General features: G+C 33.5%; 2 protein-coding genes across 3 annotated transcripts in view; one reads left to right on the top strand and one right to left on the bottom strand.

The window, feature by feature from the left end:
• nAChRalpha7 (nicotinic Acetylcholine Receptor alpha7) overlaps positions 1–20372 on the top strand; it is a 140922-nt gene that overhangs the window by 61987 nt on the left and 58563 nt on the right. The gene's annotated exons all lie outside the window — the stretch shown is intronic.
• Positions 1138–11121, bottom strand: LOC139087067 (uncharacterized). 2 transcript variants are annotated; one of them, XM_070635761.1, is made up of 6 exons: positions 11002–11121; positions 3646–3861; positions 3401–3500; positions 3308–3331; positions 2953–3234; positions 1138–1392 (listed from the first exon to the last, which is right to left on the bottom strand). In XM_070635761.1, the coding sequence occupies exons 2-6, from the start codon at positions 3761–3763 to the stop codon at positions 1281–1283; spliced, it is 636 nt and encodes a 211-aa protein (XP_070491862.1). In that variant the 5' UTR covers positions 3764–3861; positions 11002–11121; the 3' UTR covers positions 1138–1280. The 2 variants fall into 2 exon arrangements, with proteins under 2 accessions (XP_070491862.1, XP_070491863.1); XM_070635762.1 differs by having other exon boundaries at positions 10992–11008.

Here is a 20372-nt window from a genome sequence, read left to right as displayed (position 1 = left end):
GAATTTAAGCCACAGCTTTAAATTAGCACAAGACAATTCCAATCAGCCAGACATAAAAATACATTCTAATTACCATCTTTGCTAATTACTAAATATATGAAATTTCAAGAACGTGTTCATTAGACAAGATGATGAAAAGTTAGTATCAAGTTGACAGTGTATTCTTGCATATTAAATTAATGACTTTGTGTTCTTCTTAGTAAAAGAACAACAGCTAATCCGTGCAAAATCCGTGTGAATTCAATCTTGCTTTAGGCTAATTTAATGAAAATGTGTAAATTGTTTTTAAATCTTTCTTGAAAGCCACACTGCGTAGAAAGCCGACTGGATTTTACTGAATCTGGCTCAAGGACAGAGATATGCCGATTTGGAGACACTGATTATTTTCACAACCTTTTCTACGCCGTGTGCATATTTGGGTTTTACTAGAAATCTAGTAAAATACTTCTTATTTATGCAAATTGAAGATTATTTAAGAACAAAAAGTCTTGGAAATGTCTGAAAAGTTCTTATTTGTAGCTTAAATAATTGAACTGCCTGAGCAATCTACATATTGAAATTTGATATTATGCATGTATTTCAATTTAATCAAATGTTCCAGACAATGAATATTCTAATAATTTTCGTCAATAAATTTATAATGCAAATGCACCCTGAAATGTACTTAACTTACAATTCTAGGAAATATAACTGCTTTCATGCGTAGTTTTCAATAAAATCAGTAAATTTCAAACCATTTAAATTTGATATTCTTATCCATTTTAGTTTGAAGTAGGGCGTAGAATTGAAGTGTATTTGAATTAAAGCTAAGAAGCCTAACTAATCTTAATCAACCGTTCACTTATCAGTAATAAGTTATTACGTAACGCTCTTAGAAGGGTTTAAGAGGGGGTCATAGGGTTTAAAATAAGAGAGTCATTCGGTTGCTCTTAATCCAAGCGCTGGTCCTATCTTATTCAACGATTGAATGACATATACCAGCTTAATTCTGATGCCTCTTCGGTTAAAGACGGATTGTTCACTTTTTCTACCCAGTGTGCCTTTTTAGTAGCTTTCTGTGCATTCTTCAAAACTTTACTGCCAATAAAATGAATCATCCCCCTGACCCCCTTACTAACCTCCCCAACAACAAAATAATTCAGTAACAAAAGTGAAAATAAATAAATAATTTATTATACAAATTAGACTATCATTAAAAATTTCTCAACAATATGACACAAGTCGCAAGAATCATCCATCATCTGTATATTTACATGAGAAATATCAACAAAAATCATTTTTCAGATATTGTAGCTAATTACGGCGACAACTAGAATAGACACAATTGATAATAATCCCTTTTGTGCTGATGATGATCCACTTGTGCATGGCCAATCTCCGTCTGATGGCTCGCTAAAATGATAATTTTGGATAATAAATCACCGAACAACAGTTTGTCATAAAGGACAATGTTTGTGTATAGCCCAGTCACTTAATACTTTTTTTTAACGCATGAATATCAATACTTGTTGTCTATAAAAAGTGCTCTGTGTGTCATATGATGAAAAATGATTGTGCAAAAAATCCATAGCAATAACCTTCACCTTGATCTTAATTGAATTGTTACATATATGTTTGATGTGTGATTTGCTAATGTAGAACATATTTTCCTCTCTCTGGTCATAAAACAATGAGTGATTTTGAGAGAGTATATGTTGGAAGTTCAAGCTGTGTAACTAAATAAGAGGATTAAAAATAATAGTTTGCAGAGGTGATAATTGATGGGAATCTATTGTGTTATAATTTTAATATTTTTTGAAGACTTCTTGTGGCATTGTGCTAATTGGTATGCAATTGTGGAGAGCTTTAGCTGACTTATGTGCATAGTTAGAACTTTTTTAGGATGCAAAGACAGTTTCTCGAGTGAAACAGGATTCAATTGATTTACCAAAACCAAATCGATGATATTTTTTCATGGTTTGCCAGATGGCGGCAACACGGCATCCAAATGGCAAATTGTAAAGCTGTTAACATGGCATTTATCACTTGCCATGAATAGTTTTTGTGGATCAAATGTGCCTAGTGACATACTTCACATTTCATGGCAAGTCACACAAATTTGAAGTTTTTAACTAGACAAGCAGAAGACTTATTATAACTTGTTCAAAATATTACACTACGCATGACTCACATATACTTCGAGCTCAAACTTGCTCTAACAGGCAAATAGACCGCAATGGTATTTTTGTACCATGAAAGCATGCTCTTAGCCTGTTAGGGTTGTCTAGAATTTGATATGAAATCGAGTAGACTTGAGTCAGTTTCCATACATAAACCACATAGACTTCAAATAAAGTCCAAATTATGAAATTCATTGAAACTAAAAAAAATAAGTGAACGATGTTTAAAGTGATTAATTAGTGAATGTGAGCTTAGAATCTACTTGACGAACTACAATTTACTGTATACACAACAAACGTTTTTCCTTGATTGCCTTGATCTTCTATTTTAAGATGCGTTTTACTGTTTCTAATTATTTAATTCAATGCAAAACTTGATTTAATTCACTGAATGCATCCCTACCTCACAGCTACACCAACCTGAAGCCACATTTCTATGCCTTTTTTACCGTGTGCCTACCATCTTTATCACACAATCTAAATCTCAATTTTCTAAAGCTTTCTTCTTAATTTGCACATTATCACTGCCATAACAATCACAATTCCCTTTCAATTACCATCTCTGATTATCAAGCAATACACAATTTCACATTAAATATTTTCAAGGGTCAAATGAACACATGACAATTAAGATTTTTATTCTGTTTTTTTCTTCGAGAACCAAACACAAAACTTACAAAAAAAGACACTTTCAAATGAAAAATTGAAAAAATACAAACAATAAAGCACAAGATGAGCAAGATAGAGGACAGATTAGCAATTAAAAAAAATCAAAAGAAAAAAAAATATTTACAAGATTCCAACGATTCCACATGCAACACGTCCACCAGCATTGCCAGTTTTGTGTGAATCTGGATGATCAGTAAGTCCATAGTCATCTTCATCATTATGAACAACAACAGCACGACCAATAATACTACGAGCACCATAAAGTGTTAGGATACTATCAGAGAATGATGTTGAGACGCGTCCATTCTCATCAGCAATCACATTTCCTAAATCACCTACGTGACGAACTTGTGCTTCACGTGCACCATGATTCAAACGATCTGGATTATAATGACTTCCAGTACTCCTACATGTGTGAGTGTGTATAATAGAGAAATTTGAGGATTATTATTATAAGAATATTGAGATTTTATACTTACGCGCATCCACTTGATAAGTCACCTCTGTAATATTCAATAATGTACAGTATTTTAGTTCCTTCCATAAATACAGCATATTAAATGACCACTTACTTTTCATGGATATGGAAACCGTGTTTACCCGGTGAAAGTCCAACAATTTCTACTTGAACGAGAACAGCTTCCGTGCATGATGGTTGTGAGAATGTAATGGCTATAAAATGAAATAAAATAATAACAAGTCATACAGAGCAGAAGCAGCACAGGAGATAAAAAGGGTTGATATTGTTCATCTAATTTTACTGCCACTTTGAGATTTAACATGGATTATGTCTAAGAGATGTTCCACACATACTCACTTCCATTTACTTTCTCGGATAGTGAAAGTACAGCAATTGCTTTTGCTGGCTTCACATCATCACCATAAACGATAGTTGTGAAAAGACAAATTACAAAACCGATGACTAAGGACTTCATATTTGTTGTCTTTTTGCTTGCTTGCTTCTTAGCTACAATATTATTACTTCACTATGATGTGCTGGTCGTTAGAGCTCAATGTAACGATTGAAACTGATCTGGAATAGATTAGGATATTGAATTTTTTGTCAGACTATTTTATTTCCCACTCTAAAATAGCAATTTTTTTTTTCCTTTCTCTAAAAAGCTCATTGTGGGGTCTTTTTAGAGCTGTGAGGAAAATGTATATAAAAATAAATATAAACTAAAAGGTCGTTGTTATGCTGATGTGAGATCTTGAAACGCATTTTTATAGGTAAATAAATATTTATAAACGACAGATATGTGTGGCATGAGAGGCATTTTTTCAATGAAAAATATGAGAGCAGTTTAGAATGAGAGACTTGGGGATATGAAAAAAGATACTCGAGATATCCTTGAGAAAATATTTTTAAGGATTTCAATCAAACTGTATCAGATTCCGGAAATTGATGACTTAGTAAAATTTTTTAGGGAGATTTTCTCTCTTTTTTGTGCTGAGTTTTAAATTGAATGTGTTTGAGATGATACTTGAGAAGTTTGAAGTGGAGGGAATTGATAAGGCGATAAAATTAATTAAATGAAATTTAATATACACAGAGTTTAGATTCGATTTTTGATTTGGTTATAACAAGACATTAACTAGAGACATATGGAAAGTTGATTTTTAAAGAAATTTTTATGAGTGCCATTTTCCTTTAATTATTGTCAAAGGTTCAGCTGTTATTGATCAAAGTCTTTTTCAAAGAAATCAAAGAATTTAAGATACAAGTGACAAAAATTAGAAGCTTTGTCACCTGAATTGTCCGTCTCTCTGACCCCTGGCAAATATACCAGAAGTAACCACTGAGCACCGGTTGCCGGGTGCAGTCGATGGCAATATATAAATGCTCAAGTTATTTTAGCTCTTTGTATAACCCGGTGTTGGAAAGTCCACCTTTAGATGCTCTGATCTAAGGCATTTAATCATGACATACGAAATATTCATGTCTAGTCTAATGATATACACTAAATAGGCCTCCGTTGTGTCATGGACTAGGCTTTTGGTTCGAATTTGATGTAGTACTTCGGAAGATGTTAGTTCTAATCATTCTATTTTCAAATCATGATTTTGTGGATGTTAAAATACTTCAATTGCTTAATATTTAAGATCAAGATACGAAATTAGAGCTTTGCACAACATTAGAATATGGAACAAGTCACGAACATGAAGTATAGTTGGTAAAATAAAAGCAAGAACTACAAGATTATCTTACGAATGATATATTGATAGAATAGACCTGAATGAATCGTACCACATGAACAGAATATCAAATCATAACTCATTCCAACACATCAATAACTTTTAAGAGCATAGAACAAACCATTTTCAGCATGTTGTATTCATCCAGAGCTCAAAACATTCTCTTAAGAAAGACAAACACTCATGACTGATCATTGACCTTTCACTTCCATAGTCTGCATACTTAATAATTCATAAATTTGTAAACCTCATAATACAGCCTCAAGCAAATGCATTAATATAAAGACAAACAGAGACGACGTTTTAATTTTTCCCGTTTTTCATTACAAATTTTTTTTCTTCATTTCATGACCTTCTCGTCTGAATCAAAAGCTGAATAAATAACTTATGAAAAGCTTCAGAATATTTCATAAAAAAATGTCTATTCGAGAGCTTTTATCCAACTCAATTTATATAACATATGCTTTCATTAATCCTATAACGGATATCCATATCAAATGAAATAGACTCATAAGTAACAGTTATTTTGACCTTAGTCGTACAAAATTTCAATTACTAAGACCTCCAGTATAGCATCTTATGTCCCGAGTAGCATAATATGTCACAAGAGAACTGCTATACTGCCGTAATTGCGGAAAGACGCGAAGCTGTCCTAGTGATAAAGTAACGGCTGGTGTCAACTTAATTTGCCCGTTCCCCGCATTGGGCTGCCCGGGCATGTCAGTAAAAAATGCTCACTCATTTACTAAATTGAACAATTTTTATTTGCAGCATTGATTATATAAAGCATATCGAGTATTATGTAGATTGATAGACATACGCATGTAATTTATAAATCGCAATGAAAACAAAATTGAGCAAAGTTGATATTTTATTAATAATTCATTTTCTTGACTCAATGACTCGATGCTTGTTTGTTATGTCATGTATATAAATTGCCCTTCCTATACCATGTCTCTTATTCTCTTCTATCTTATTACCTTCTTTTTTTTATTCTCAGTTACTTACATCATGATCTCAGTGTTCAATGTAAACACTCAAGACAGTAACAGAGAGAGAGAAAGGAATGTCAAGAAAAAAAGATGTAAGCATAGAGAATAAAATAACAGCAACTTGTGCGTTGAATAGCACTTGATGTAGAATAAATCGGAGTGAATAAGATTGTTTACACAAATTATCGATTGACAGAATGAATAAGTCAATGCAAAGATTTAGCTACTGCTGTTGCTCGTAAAAAAAATGAAAGAAAAATATATTTTTGTCATGTGCTTTGATTATTTTTTGATGAGATTTAAAAGGAATCTCGGTGTTGAGTTACTTAATTAATTTTTCAGTCGATGTTCTGGATCGTTCGTTTAGGGAATGTTTGGGAATTATGCGACGGTTAGAGAATGGGAGAGAATAAGGAGAGGGAGGGGGAACAAATTTGGAATGGGACGTATCAGTTGGGCGGTCTGAAACGAACCATGAGCATCAAACTCAATTAAATTGAATTGATTGAATATACTCATGAGAACCTTATAGTTGAGTATGCTCATCGTATGATTAGAACTATTCCCAAAAGCCCTCGTAAATGCTACATTCTTGCTCAGATTCTAGCACCTACTCCCCTCCCCCTTTTTCTACCAATTGGGTTCCGTAATTAGAGAACAATCTTCGTTTAGAAAAATTGAAAACTCGTTTCTAGAATGATTTTAAAAACAATGACAAACACAGATAATGAAGTCATTCAGCATATGTGTAGATATAGCTTCACTTTTGATGTTTTGAATTTTTTCACAATTGTCATTCCATTAAAAACAAAAACAAGTTTTGCTTTGTGAGAATTTATTGTTTAAAAAGACGTAATATGAGACATGACCTCTACAATTTTTAGGTATTAAGCATGGGAAATATGAATGTTTGTGGAAAGATGATGTTTTTAATTTCATGACTATAGAATTCTTAAGGAGTTTCTAGTTTTGCATTTGATGATTTAATTGACTTCCAGAAAGCTGGATTTGAACTCATCCGACCAGCACACAGTGTTTACTAGAGCACCGCTATGACGCCGTATTAACAGTAAAATAGTTGCTCTATTGAATATTTACATTGTGCCGTTCAGGTCAAGTGCCACTTAATGTTTGACCCTCTTAGCAAAATCTAATACCAAAGCCACAAGTCATTTACCAAAACCAAAATTTTACAATTCACCATATTCACATTAAAACCGGTACCTAATTGTCAACCTTTAGGAAATCCCCAAAAAAAATAATATTTCGAAAAATTACAGGTTAATACATCTCGAACATTCGATAAGTAAGCCGCTTAAAAACCGACAATCACGATGTTTATTTGAACAAGTTTCACGTGATTACAACCGGTTAAAAAACCATGTGAAATAAGTAATTGCTATTGAAAACATTTGTTATTGCGTTTTAATGAAAAAATAAATGTCATTAAAAAGTGTTTGACTGGATTTTTTTTTTTTGCTGACGATTGTTGTGAAAATGTCAAGCACTTTTTATTCGGTTAATCCAATTTTAACATCCATTAATAATACGTTATTAACCTCTGTTTATTGAATTTTGAAGAGTAACAAATTAGGTAGTAGGTAGAGGCAATTTTAAAGGTTTTTAACGGTGTTGTCCAAACTTGTTTGTGCCACGGCACAAATTGTTGTTAAGCCAATACCAAATCTGTTAAAAATCCATTACTGTACCACGGCATACAGTTTGGACATCACTGGTCTTAATGTACTTTTTTGAGTCTTATTATTTGAAGAACTCGGAAAGCATAAGGCGTACAAATGGTTAAATATCCGAATAAAGCCCAGACCAGTCCAACAGTGACCCCAGATCTGAGACCAGCCGAAAATCCACAAATATGACAAATACGGCCACATGCCTGGAATGTTAAGCTGGTTAGAGATTTGTCCAAATTTTGAACCATTTCCATGTCATGTGCTTTTCTGGGAATCAGAACAATTCAGTTAAGAACTTGCAAAATCTCGTCTAAATTGCTGCCAAATGGAGCCTAATGTTTCATTCAAGACACCACACATGAAGCAATCGAGAACTTTCTGAATAAATTAATACCAAATTTAGACATCTAAATATTTCCACAAATCCAAAATTCCTTCCAACTTTTCAACAACCATAATCTGGTTAAATCACGTGAATTTCAATCCAAATCCCACACATCAAAAACTTTTTTTTTCCTTAATTTATTTGCAATAATTTACTCGCACATTTCCCACTCAATCACAATGTTGTTCGCAATCCTTGAGGCAGGTCATAAATGAAATAAAAGTGAGTGAATGAGAAAAAAGCACAATCAACACATTGCGTAAAAAAAAATATTTTTATGCTAGACTCGAATTGGAAAGCCTTATGAGCATATTTAAGTATTCTACAAATTCTCATTTGAAACACACACAATTAATCATTAATTAAAATCTTCTTAATGAACTTTTTTTTTTTGTTTGGGTTGGGATAAGAAGATATTTGCTGAATACCACAAGCTGCTGCCATATTATGCTTCTACTTTAATAATGGAAGTAGTTACTTTTCCGCAACATTTGTATGAAATAGTTATTTTGTATGTAGGTCACGGATTCAATTTATCATTTCACCACCTGACTGCAGAAGAAAGAAAGTTTTTTAAGGGTAAAGGAAATACCGCATATATAAATTTCTAACTTCTTACTTGACTTCTTCACACTATCTATCGATACATGTGCTCGCACACACATAAAAAGTCATCCTTTTGCCATTACTTTACTTTTTTTTTTGGAAACCGTTTGTTGCTTTCGGATGTAATGAGCAAGAAAGGATAGATTTATAGCAAATCGATTTTCATTTTACTTTCGAAATGAGAGTGGATTTATTTTCATGTAACACAATTGGATTTTTAAACGTGTCAACCTCAATCGAACCGTAAGAAGAATTTTTCAAGTTTTTTTTACTTCTTCTACTTCCTTCTGAAAAAGAAGGTAGAGAAATTTACTTGATTGGAGTCTATTATGCTCTCGAGAGTATATACTGTGAATTGATATTTTATTGGTTTTAAGAGAGTTTTTTTTGCAAGTCTGGATTATAGCGTACTCTTGGGAATGTATGAGATTTTTTTACAAATTATTTAAGTATATGCTGGATTTTTCAATGTTTAAAGGAATGAAATTTAAAATTGTTCATTAATAACACTTAATACTAAGCAGCAATAATAGAAAAGACGTCATCAGGAATAGATTTATTGAATTTAAATTTGAGGTGCTTCTATCTGACAGTCATATGAATTCCTGACTGTTTCATTTGAGTCGCTCGGAAAACTCCAAATCTTTGGGATTCTTTACTTCTTATATAATGCGAAATGTCAACTTTTTGATCCCTACTCGTTACTGTCTCCGAAATAAAACACCAAATCCCTCAGCCCTTCATCCTCCTTCCCCAAAATAAGCTTTACGTTTAGGGGCCGTTCACTTATTCGTATGCAAAAAAACGAATTTCTAGACCCCCTTAGGCTGTTACAAAATCGTAGACCCCCCTCCCCGCTAAAAAGCGAACGTAATGAGTGAACGGCCCCTTACTTAGTACGGCCCCTATATGACAACTTGAATTCTAAACTACTTATCAGAATTATCATCAGCTTCAACTTCTTCAATGTCAAATTAACATTGAATGAGTCACTTTAAAATAAATATTTTATTCGAGAACTTGTAATGCAACACAAAACCGGTCTAAAAATTAAATGACTTCTAGTTTCCAATGTAGTCATGAAGCACTTAAGCAAGAAAATGCATTTAATGCATTTGTATATCTTTTAAAAAAAATCAGTCTAGCCAATTTGTCGGCATAACGAGACATAAAAAAAAAGAATTACAACATATACAACATAAGTCATATCAAACCTTAAAAGTGGTCTAAGTGACTATTTTTAAAGCAGTGATGGACAACCTTTTTTGTGGCACGACACCCAATTGCATTTCATACAAAACAAATTTTTTTGAACTGTTCCATAAATCGTCACCTTTTAGGTATTTTGAGAAGGCTTTGTATCACCCCTGACATTTTTCACGGCACACAGGTTGTCCACCACTGGTTCAAAGCAACAAAAATGTATTATTTGACTGACCTCCTTTTCTCTTATCGCAAAACTGTTTACCTTCCAAAAATATCACAAAATTTCAATCTACACGAAGCAGGTACTTCAAAATGAAAACAAAACTTGTGAATGACCCCAAAGATAATTGACTTCTAAAAATTGTAATAACTTTCTTCCAGAATATTCTATACAAACTTGATGGAAACATCACTCATTTAGAAATTCATCATGATAACACCTGCTCGTTAATTGACTGCTTTTTGAGATAATTTCAAAAATATTGTACTGATAATTTTAATTCTAATGTGATAACATTTGCCATTAATTGACAGGCACAGAGTTGGATTTAGAAGCAGAAGGAGAAGGCAGGGGTTCAAGAATAGGATTTTTGTCAAAAATGCTGGCAAATTGAAGAATTTTGAAACAAAAAGAGAGAAACGGTGGTTTTGACCCTCAAAACCAGTGGTGGACAACATGTGTGCCGCGGCACACTAGTTTTTGGGATTGCCATGAACCGTATTCGGTTTCAGTCGAGGTTTACCAAAAATATTGGTCGCGAAAAATAAAAAGTTGCTCACCACTGACATAAATCTTCAACATCCCCCCTGAATACGCCCTGCACACTTCAAATCATCCTCTAATCGACAATTCATCAAAATTAAACATTTATTTCACATCGCAACTCAAAATAAATGATCAAAAAATGTTCATTATAACTCGATAAACTTCTCTATATCCTAATCCTATTTGTTGCCATAACAAAGATCCTTTACTGCTTTTTTGAGCGTAATATACAAGCATAAAAAATTCTCAAAGAGATAACAAAAGAAAGAGCCACTCAGCACACGTTTGAAAATTGAGCTTATTAAACAAAATTATATTTACTTCTACTCACTCTAAATGCTGCCACTTAACTAAACTGCTACAAAAAAAATATAAATGTTGTTGATATACACAAAAAAAAAGAAGGCATTGAAAGAACTTTATTTTTTTTTTTTTTTTTGTAATGTGAGAAAAAAATGCTTTGAGCGTAGACAGAAAAACAAGAAATGAGCAGCCAACCACTTTAGGTACGTGTGCAAATTTTATTTCTCATTTGTTGAGTTCTTTGCTGCTTCTTTACTACACGGATGGATGAAAAAGCACAGAAGGGGAAAAAAGTTATATTTACATGGTTTTTAATTAAAATTATCCAGCTAATTGCTGATCTCAGCACTTTTCATATTGTTGTCCAGATAAGTTATAATCGAGTTATACAAAAGTTTTTATTTAACTTTATTCGGTTCTCTCAGTTTAAGCTCAAGTGTGAGTTACAGTTTTGTGTATTCTCTGAGAACTTGGAGTGCACGATGAACTTGAAATGTAAATAAAAAGCAATAAAGCTACTTTGTATGATGTTTTTGGCTGTTATCTTATCAGTTTGGAATTATGTAATTTATTTGATGAGTTTTTGGCCTATTTTGAAGTATTTACTAAATGCCACTCTGACACAGAGTTTGTTTACCTTAAAAGATTGTTTTCATATAAAGTCACCAAACTCTAGCCGAGTGTGTTAAGGACAGCACTGCAACCTTCGGTATACTATTCTAAATCAATGATGGACAACCTTTTATTTTTCACGGCACACCATGTCGGCATGCCTCGATCAAAAACTCACACGACAAACGATTCATGAAATTTCCGAAAAACTTGGCGTTTCATTAGTCTGCTGTGGCACACAGGTTGCTTACCACTGTGCTAAATAAAAAAGAATGCTTTAGAATTTGGACGGGGTTTTCCAATTTCTATTAAAACCTGTTCGAACTTAAATTTAAACTGTAGGTACGTCACAATGGATTTTAAACAAGTTGACCTACAGCTCAAAAGCTATTATTATGTAGAGTCATTAATGAAGTCTTTAAATCTGATTTTTCGATGACAAAAGAGCACAAGGGTGGCCAAAGATCTTTTAAAGAGAGGCAATAAAGGATGTGATATTGGTAATGAGCTTAAGGACAGCCTGCGATAGAGCCAGTTTAAGGCACCAGCTGAAGGGATCTGTTGATGCCAGATGATTTGTACTGGCAGTGAAGTAATCGACAGTGAAGTAAGCGACTGCCAGGCGAAATGGCTTCAAAATGCTTAAAGTAAAGAGTCAGCGTTAGAAATCGACTCATAATTTGTATGTAACCAAACACCTGGAAGTTTGAAAATTTGCATTACTTATTTCGCTGACCGTAAAGACCTGTGGACAGACCAATTGCAAATCATGGCTTTCTTGAGAATGAGAAAAGCCGCATTAAAAACAACCAATTCTCTTGGGACTCCAGAGCAATTTTAACAAAAAGCTTATTTCCGCTTATTACTCAAACTAAATTATTTCCAGCAAATGTTATCTCATTAGCAAACTCATACTTAACTATAAACTGCTTCCAATTATTCTCTAATAGATAATTATAACGCAATAAGCATAATGTTTAAAATTTTGACTATGCTTCGTACTCTCTCGAGCACATAAATATAATAAAAATGTCACCGATATTGTGAACACTTGTAGGTGTTAACTTTCTACACAAAAAAGGAAGAAAAGCATGGAAAATAATTTGATAGTTCAGAGCAAACATTAACGATTGTAATATCATAGCTGGATGTGAAAATAATAGTATCATAATAGAATAGTCGTTTTAAAGTAACGATGAACAAGAATTTTGTTGTTAGTTTTTATGCATAAGGGATGCTTACAAAAAATTATAGAACCAATTTAGAAAGAGTGTGAGATGAAATTACAGCAGATTGAGATTATGCTTTGTGCTGAATATCAAGCTTTTTAATGGGATTTGATATGATTTCAAATTGGATATTACTAGTTTTTGATTTTATAGCTGTTAACCTAAATTTTCATGAGAATATTGACTTGTGGCTGTTAAATTTAAGAAATCCGTTCATTGGTTTTTCTCTATGCGATTCGTGGCTTCTTTTTGTTTAACGAGATTGGACTAGCCAGGCCTCAAACTCAAATTTAGCCTGCTCCATTAGTACCGTACCATCTTGGCGGTTTGGTATAGCCAGGAATGCACCACGGGGAGGTGGAGTAGGTACTTGGGCAGGAGAAGCTGAAGGGCGGTGAACAGCTGCATTGCGCGTCACCATCCTTTGCAAACCTGGATTGGATGTGTCGAAAAGTTCGCTGGAGTCCTTAATATCCCGAACTGGCAGAAGGTTTCGAATGATAGAGCTGTCTATGCGGCAATGAGCCTTCGTGCGCCTCAGTTAAGCAAGTAAGTAACTATGCTGCTCAATATCAATCCTATTAAGATTGATTCCTCCAGAAATTCCGTTATAAAATGTGTCAATTCTTAATTTTCTTTCCCTCTTCAACATTTTCTCGGTACTTCCTTGACATCTGTCAATAACTCAAGTTCAGCTCAACAAAAAACTTTTCCTTCCTTATACAACACATGCTGGATATCACATTATTATTAAAAATTCACAAGATTGAATTTTAAATTTTCAAGTCTTAATTATTCATGACAGAAGTAACATTAATACCTTGAAATTTTTACCCTTTGAGACTTTAATGACATGAATATTAACCTTCAAAGACTCTTCAATGAATATTTAAGTCTTTAAGTCTTCATTTTCTTTTACATTATATGTTGAAAGTATCCAAATGGTATCATAAATATTACATATGCTCAACCCTGAACATATTTGTAAAAGTGAAAGTTTTTAGCATAAAACTTGCTTCTTTTACTAACCTTCTGGGCGGATTTTGAAGCATATCATCCATAGTAATACAAGTTTATGTCTGTACATATTGTAATAAATAGCTTTTAAATTAGATGCAGGAATCACTTGATTGCGTCCACAAATTGCCTATAATTTTAAGGCTTAACGAGTGGTAATTTTTCATTAAATCAATTTCAGGACTTGCTTTGTCGTTTTGAGGGAGGATTGTGATAATGGCTTTTGGGAAGAAATGGATTATCTTTTTGAGGGGTAGGATAAAAACAGGTTGTTTTAGGGAGGAGATGGTCTGAATTCTAAGATCAAAATCATAAACACTTTTTGGTGGAGATGGAGCGAGAAATAATAGATAAACCGGGATTAAGACTGGATTGTTATCAAAATAGAACGGCTAAATTCATGTACAAGTGGAACAAACTGTATCTAGTCGACCTTATGTCTGGTAGTAAACTTGAAATTTTTGAGACTTGTCCGAGAATACCAAGATTTTTGTTAATTGTACATTCGACTAGTTGACTTCAATTTGAATTTGAATTTTGTTTTTGAAAATTCGAGTTGGCATTACACAAAATTCGAGTTAATTAAAAATTGTGCTCATGACTTGTATTTGGCTAGGTATAAATCCGTTAAACACGAATATCTCAAATCGGTTTATCGATCAATAATCTGGCTACAAGCCGGCGTGAGTATGATACCATACCAGATTCGGATTAAATACAGACTGTCGTGACATTTGACTTGGAGCTGGAATCGGATTAAATCCAGACCGGCTTGACTCTAGCTTGGTGTGAATTCGGTTTAAATCCAATACCATGCTTGAGTCATGCCAGCCCGGTGCCTAATTTTGGATCAATTAACCAACTTTTATTATTCGAAAAAGCTTTAAAGCTTTTCAGATCACCGACAATTCTTTCATACATTAACCTAAACCATGACCATTCAATAATTTCAATATTACCCTCAACAGCATTTATAGATAAAAAGCAGAAATGACTCGTGAAAATTGAGAATCAGACGTGTCATAATAAGTGATCATGACAAGTACTGAATTATAATCAAGTTACAATTGTCTCGTCGAATTTGAGTTTGAAGTGTTTTAAAATTCTATACAGCAGTGTTATTACTTTTTCTAATGTTTTCGTGACAATATCTTCGGGTAGGTCGTTTACTGGTTAGGTGACATGAAAAGTAGACTTTTTCGTCACTTCCTCCACTTTGTAATTGGCGTAATAGTCATTTGAGGGCTAACTAAGTCTGGGTCTGGGTTAATGTTCCTAACTCTTCCGCCAACAGCGCCAACAGCGCAAAAACTGTACTTCCAAATACTTAACAATAACTGATGTGAAATATTTTAAGCACACTTTCAATCAAATCTAATAATTCATATTTCATGAACATCATACAACCTTGAACAGTGCTTATTGCATTGTCAGTGAAGATTCATCATAACATGAGAATTTAATTTTCATTCATATACATCCAAAAATTTAGTTTTTCCACGCGATAAACTTTACAGAAAAAATTGAGTATGAAACATCGTCATGCCGAGTTGTGATGATTCAGCTTTTGATGATACTTAAATGAAAATATAAAGCCTGTCTGGGGATCAATAAAAAATGAATTATTTCTAATCGCTTGTAAAAATCACTTTGTGAGCATCTTATCAAAAGTTGGAAGTCTCTCGTTATCATCGTACGCGTTTTTTCTCACGAATCACAAGGCAAGGCTGATAAAATTTTAGTCAACAGCTTTTTTCATCTAAAAATACATCTAATTATCGCGAATATCACGGAGGAGCAATAAAAACTGCAAAAGCGACGGGGAGAGTGAATGAGAATGATTTCAATTTTCACCGCTCATTGACATGATAAAAAGCCACTTTTAAAGATGGTAGCTGTATGTGTGCATGATGATAATAACGATGATTCCCCATCGAGAGAATCTTTTTTTTTGTGTCTGCTCTCATTTAATTCATTCTCGTCGCGCTGTTTCGAGTGAAAAAAAAAGCAATACTTAAATTAACACAAAAAGTGTTTAGTTGAAATTTATGTTGAGAATTATGAGCGCGGTTTTAACTTTGTGAGACAAATTGTTGAACTTTTTAGGTTTGAATATTTTCTAATTATATTGGAATAATTGTTTAGAATTTAGAAAATTATGAATTTTTGCTGTTAATTGCTTTTTAATGAGGATACAGTTGTATTAGAATCATAAATTTGAATCATATTACACTAAATATGAAGACACACCCATTTATTTAGCAAGCAGCCAAATCTGAGTCACAATGGCTCGGGGATAAATTGTTTGGTACTTTGATACCTAATTATTGAAATTCCCGAACCTACGATCATGAATTTCAGACTCAAACTGAGAAATTCACACTTTTCCTTTTTCAAAATCATACGTATGTAGTAAACAGTAGAAATACACCCTTACATATAGGAATGCCATCAACGAAGTGGTTCTAATCTCACTATGAATATTAGGCATACTAGTCCATAGGTCTGGTACACCCTAACTTGTTAAATCCGTATCCGATTCCTAATATTCTGAATTACAATCTCTAAGATCACAATTTGTTATCTAGATCACTGTTACATAGCAGTTTCAACGGCAAGGTGTGAAGCTGAACTGACGATACCGTAATGGCTAATTTTGACTCATTTAAGGTGAAAAATTCGGTTAGCTACATTATTCCGCTCGAGTAAGCGTATTTTATTGTCTTCATTGCAAAATACCAATTGCAACAATATCCTCCCATTTAAAATCATTCCTCAAAATGAAGAAATTAAGGGTTTTGTAAATAATAAAACATGGAGAGAAGGAAGGAAAAACATTTGTAAATTCAGTGTTAATGTTTGTTTTGAATTGTTTGTATTTCTTAAAAACTCTCATTTATGTAAGTACTAAAGCGCGATTATCTCTTAATGAGAAGTGTTGTTCTGAGTTTGATTCTTAATACAGGAGATACAGTTAGTGCCAATTATTGCATTACACATAAATCGAGCTTCGTTACTAGATCTCTAAGTTATGCATGACCTAGTATCTAACTCAGACTTTTGGATAAGACGAGCACTCTAGCACTTTGGCTACAGATGCCAATTCACTAAAGATAAATCTTTGCATGCAGAAGAAATCTTCAGAAAATATTCTAAACTGCATTTAAAAATTCACACTTTTAGAATACTTTGTGGTCCATAAAGAGCTTCTGAAACCTGACGCACCACAAAATAAATACTTTCAAAAGCTTTAAATAACAGCTGCATCTTATAAACCGAATCACAAAAAAATCATTGTTGTCACTCAATTCAATTTTCTCTCTCACTCTCTCCAAATTCAAGCATCCTTTATGTCATAGTTCAATTTTGAAATCATTCAACAAAGCGATTACTCATATCTAAAAATCCTCGCTAAAAAAAAGAAATTTCATGCCATTAAGCAAAAAAAACGTAGAGAATGAGCACTAAAAGCACTTAATAACAATAATGTTGATGATAATAATAATAATCATCTCAAAAAAAAAACGTATAGCGATGCTCATTTGAGTTGTACATGGCAACAACGGTAATTAATGAAACAACTTAGAACGAAGATAATTTTCATCACTTTCGTTGAGGATTTTCATGCAGAAAAAGTTATCATTGCTATACCTCAATGATGGGGGTTGTTCAGTTGTTACGTTCGGGTTTTAGGCAGGAGCTCCGATTTTGATAGACCCCCTTATTTTGTATTGAATATGGGCATTTAGCAGCAAAGGTGGGGGAGAGGAGACAGACTCTAAAGCAGTCGTGGACAACCTGCACACTGCATGATCCAGAGTATATCAATGCAACGTACCTAGAGACAATTTTTATGTCTCGAATACATAAACCTAGCTGGTGCGATTAGAATAGCGAAAAATCACCCGAAATTCGACTAAACCCTGGGGCCAACTAAACTTTCTAATAACCAACTAAACTTTCCCTGCAATCAAACCCTGAACCTTTGAGTCGACTACCCGAATTTCTAACCAAGTAGACCATTGTCACTTTTTTGCTGCTAGCCCACTATGGACTAGTGCCGTCAATAATAAAAGGTTGGACAACACCGTTTTAAAGCATATACGTGACGTAACTTGCAAACGTCCCCCAATAGACAATTTTGCAGTTTTTATTTCGTCTCATTATTAAATGTATGTGCGTTCGCATAATTGTCGTCATTAAGCAAAACGTGATTTTAAGTTTAATTAATGTGGATAAAAAATGCTGCATCACAAACCTAAAATTGTAGCTATAACACGTCTCGTTGCTGTCTCAAAAGATTTCTCGTCTCACACAATCCAATAAAAATGGACAGACGGTGAAAATAAAAATTAAAATCTTCTTCTTTTCACAACTAGTTGCATCCAACAAATACACAATTCATTCGTTCAACTTACAAACCGAGACTGAACTTGACAGAACTATATAAAAAATTTATTATTATTAGTTTATTCTCTTCGTCTACTTATGCTTGAATTATTTAGCGTATGTCAATTTGATTTGATTCAATTACGTCATTAAATGACGAAACTAGCTTCGATAATGCCCTCGTGAAGCAGCATATAATGCACAGATAGTGTGTTGGAGAATGCTTAATGTGACCGCATATAACGCCAATTCTGCTTTTTGCATGGAGAATAAAAATGAGAGATACACAGCAGCAATAAAATAAAAAAAGAGAGCGAATTGAGTTGAATGAAAAAAAAGGTAATTTAGAGAAAATGATAGCAGTTGGAATGAGATACAATAAAATACACACATGCAGTGAGATCGGATGGAAGAAGAAGGAATGAATGACATTCAATTGATTGGACATGAATGCAGCGCATTTTATGTGAGATAATTCGGTTTTAATGCTACTGATGCTTTGAATGAAATTACTGTGTACTTATATTGAAAGGTGTTGCTTATGCTTAGTGAATGATATGAAGTAAAATGTATGCATTGAAATTCTAGACGTTGACTCTTCAAAAAAATTCAATTACTTTATTGGTCGTTTTGTGAATCATGAGTTCCTGGAATATTAAGATCTTCAAAGCTGACTTTCTGGACGGTAAAAGAGCCCGTGGACGTCCAAACAACTACCAGCTAAGACAGAAGAAATAGAGTTCCTGCATAAATCGCTGGAAGCCAGTTCTATCGCTCGCTTGTCCATACTCAAATGCACTACTATCTCTATCAACAGTTTCTTGCCATGAGTTCTTTGTCCACCCACATGATCTTTATATTATATTGTCAATTATAATAGCCAAACATGAAAACCTTAGACTGAGAAATCTAATAGAAACCAGACGATAATAACATTAAATTGCTGTTACTGACTAGTTTTGCGGCATCCTGGTTAGAAAAATAATAAATTAAGCTTCTACAGGTGATAGGACGCTGAAATCCCACTGTATTGCAGGCAAAACTTGAAAATGACATCAAAATTCTTTGAAAGCTCAGTTTTCAGTATCCAACATTCCAGAAATTACCGCAATATACCGCATCATGCCGTTAGGACAAATCTTGATTCTCCAGATACTTCTATTAATGAAGATGGATGTAAAAGACTTTTATACTACCCAATTGATGTTTTGAAATAGGTAAATATCATGATCTGATCGAGCACAACCTCCACTGCTAACCTTCTCTAGTACTTAGAAGTAGCCACTTGGCAAATTTGGTTGTTTTCAAGTGGATGCCACTTGGTTCTAAGTATACTCCCACCTCGTCGCCGTGGTTGCAACATTTCAATATGTGCCGATCGGGCATGTAAGCATGCACCAAATCATGCTTACTCAGTTGTAGTTCCTATTCCCCAAAACGATATTCCCAATAACATCCAGACAAAGTGAGAAAACTACCAAAAATCTTCCATCCATTCACTTTTCATAAAAACTAATATCAAATGTCGATTATAAATGCTGGTTAGGGCACTTCCAATTTTTCATTATTTTATTGTTTTGTGGGTGGATGAAAATTGTGAACGAAAAAAGAAAATTTCTTGATTGTAGATTTTAAGAGAGAACAAAAAAAAGGCAAAAAGGTACTTTCAATGTGCAATGTGTCGCAAACAGAAAAATGGCAAATTTCCATTTTTATTCTTTATTGTTCATTGCTTACTTTATTTTATTTTATTATTATACCTAAATAGAGCATTAAAGAATTTAATGATAACGATGATGATGATGGCTGTTGGATATTTAAGGGACTTTAAGCAGTACCATGGGAATTATTTGTCAGATTTAGAGGATTTTCACTTAAATTGCTTTAAAAATCACAAGTCACAGGATACTCAAAGTCTCTTCAATCATCCCCAAATCTGTCATCAAAATGCAGTATACGTGCCTTCTGTCCCCAACAATTAAGAAACAATTTGATGAATGATTTAAAACAATATCAAAAATCATCATTAGCAGTAGCAGCAGCAGACGTTGTTGCCATAGGGATAATTTTTCTTGTCATTGATTTTTTTTTTCATGCTTTATTTTATATATTGTCAACATCCAGCTCCAGTAGCGAGTACTCTAATCATGAT

The sequence above is a fragment of the Chironomus tepperi genome, unplaced genomic scaffold (genome assembly GCF_022539635.2).
Source record: "Chironomus tepperi strain 1889 unplaced genomic scaffold, CSIRO-AGI_Ctep_v1 contig_93, whole genome shotgun sequence".
Lineage (NCBI taxonomy): Eukaryota > Metazoa > Arthropoda > Insecta > Diptera > Chironomidae > Chironomus > Chironomus tepperi.
This window is presented reverse-complemented; position numbering and strand designations above follow the sequence as displayed.

Excerpts from the sequence above, each read along its gene's own strand:
- LOC139087067 (XM_070635761.1), bottom strand. The coding sequence starts at position 3,763 with ATGAAGTCCTTAGTCATCGGTTTTGTAATTTGTCTTTTCACAACTATC. Across the intron at positions 3,235-3,307 it reads GACTTATCAAGTGGATGCGC|GAGTACTGGAAGTCATTATA; the intron begins GTAAGTATAAAA and ends TCACACATGTAG. Across the intron at positions 1,393-2,952 it reads TGTGGAATCGTTGGAATCTT|CGAGCCATCAGACGGAGATT; the intron begins GTAAATATTTTT and ends TTATCATTTTAG.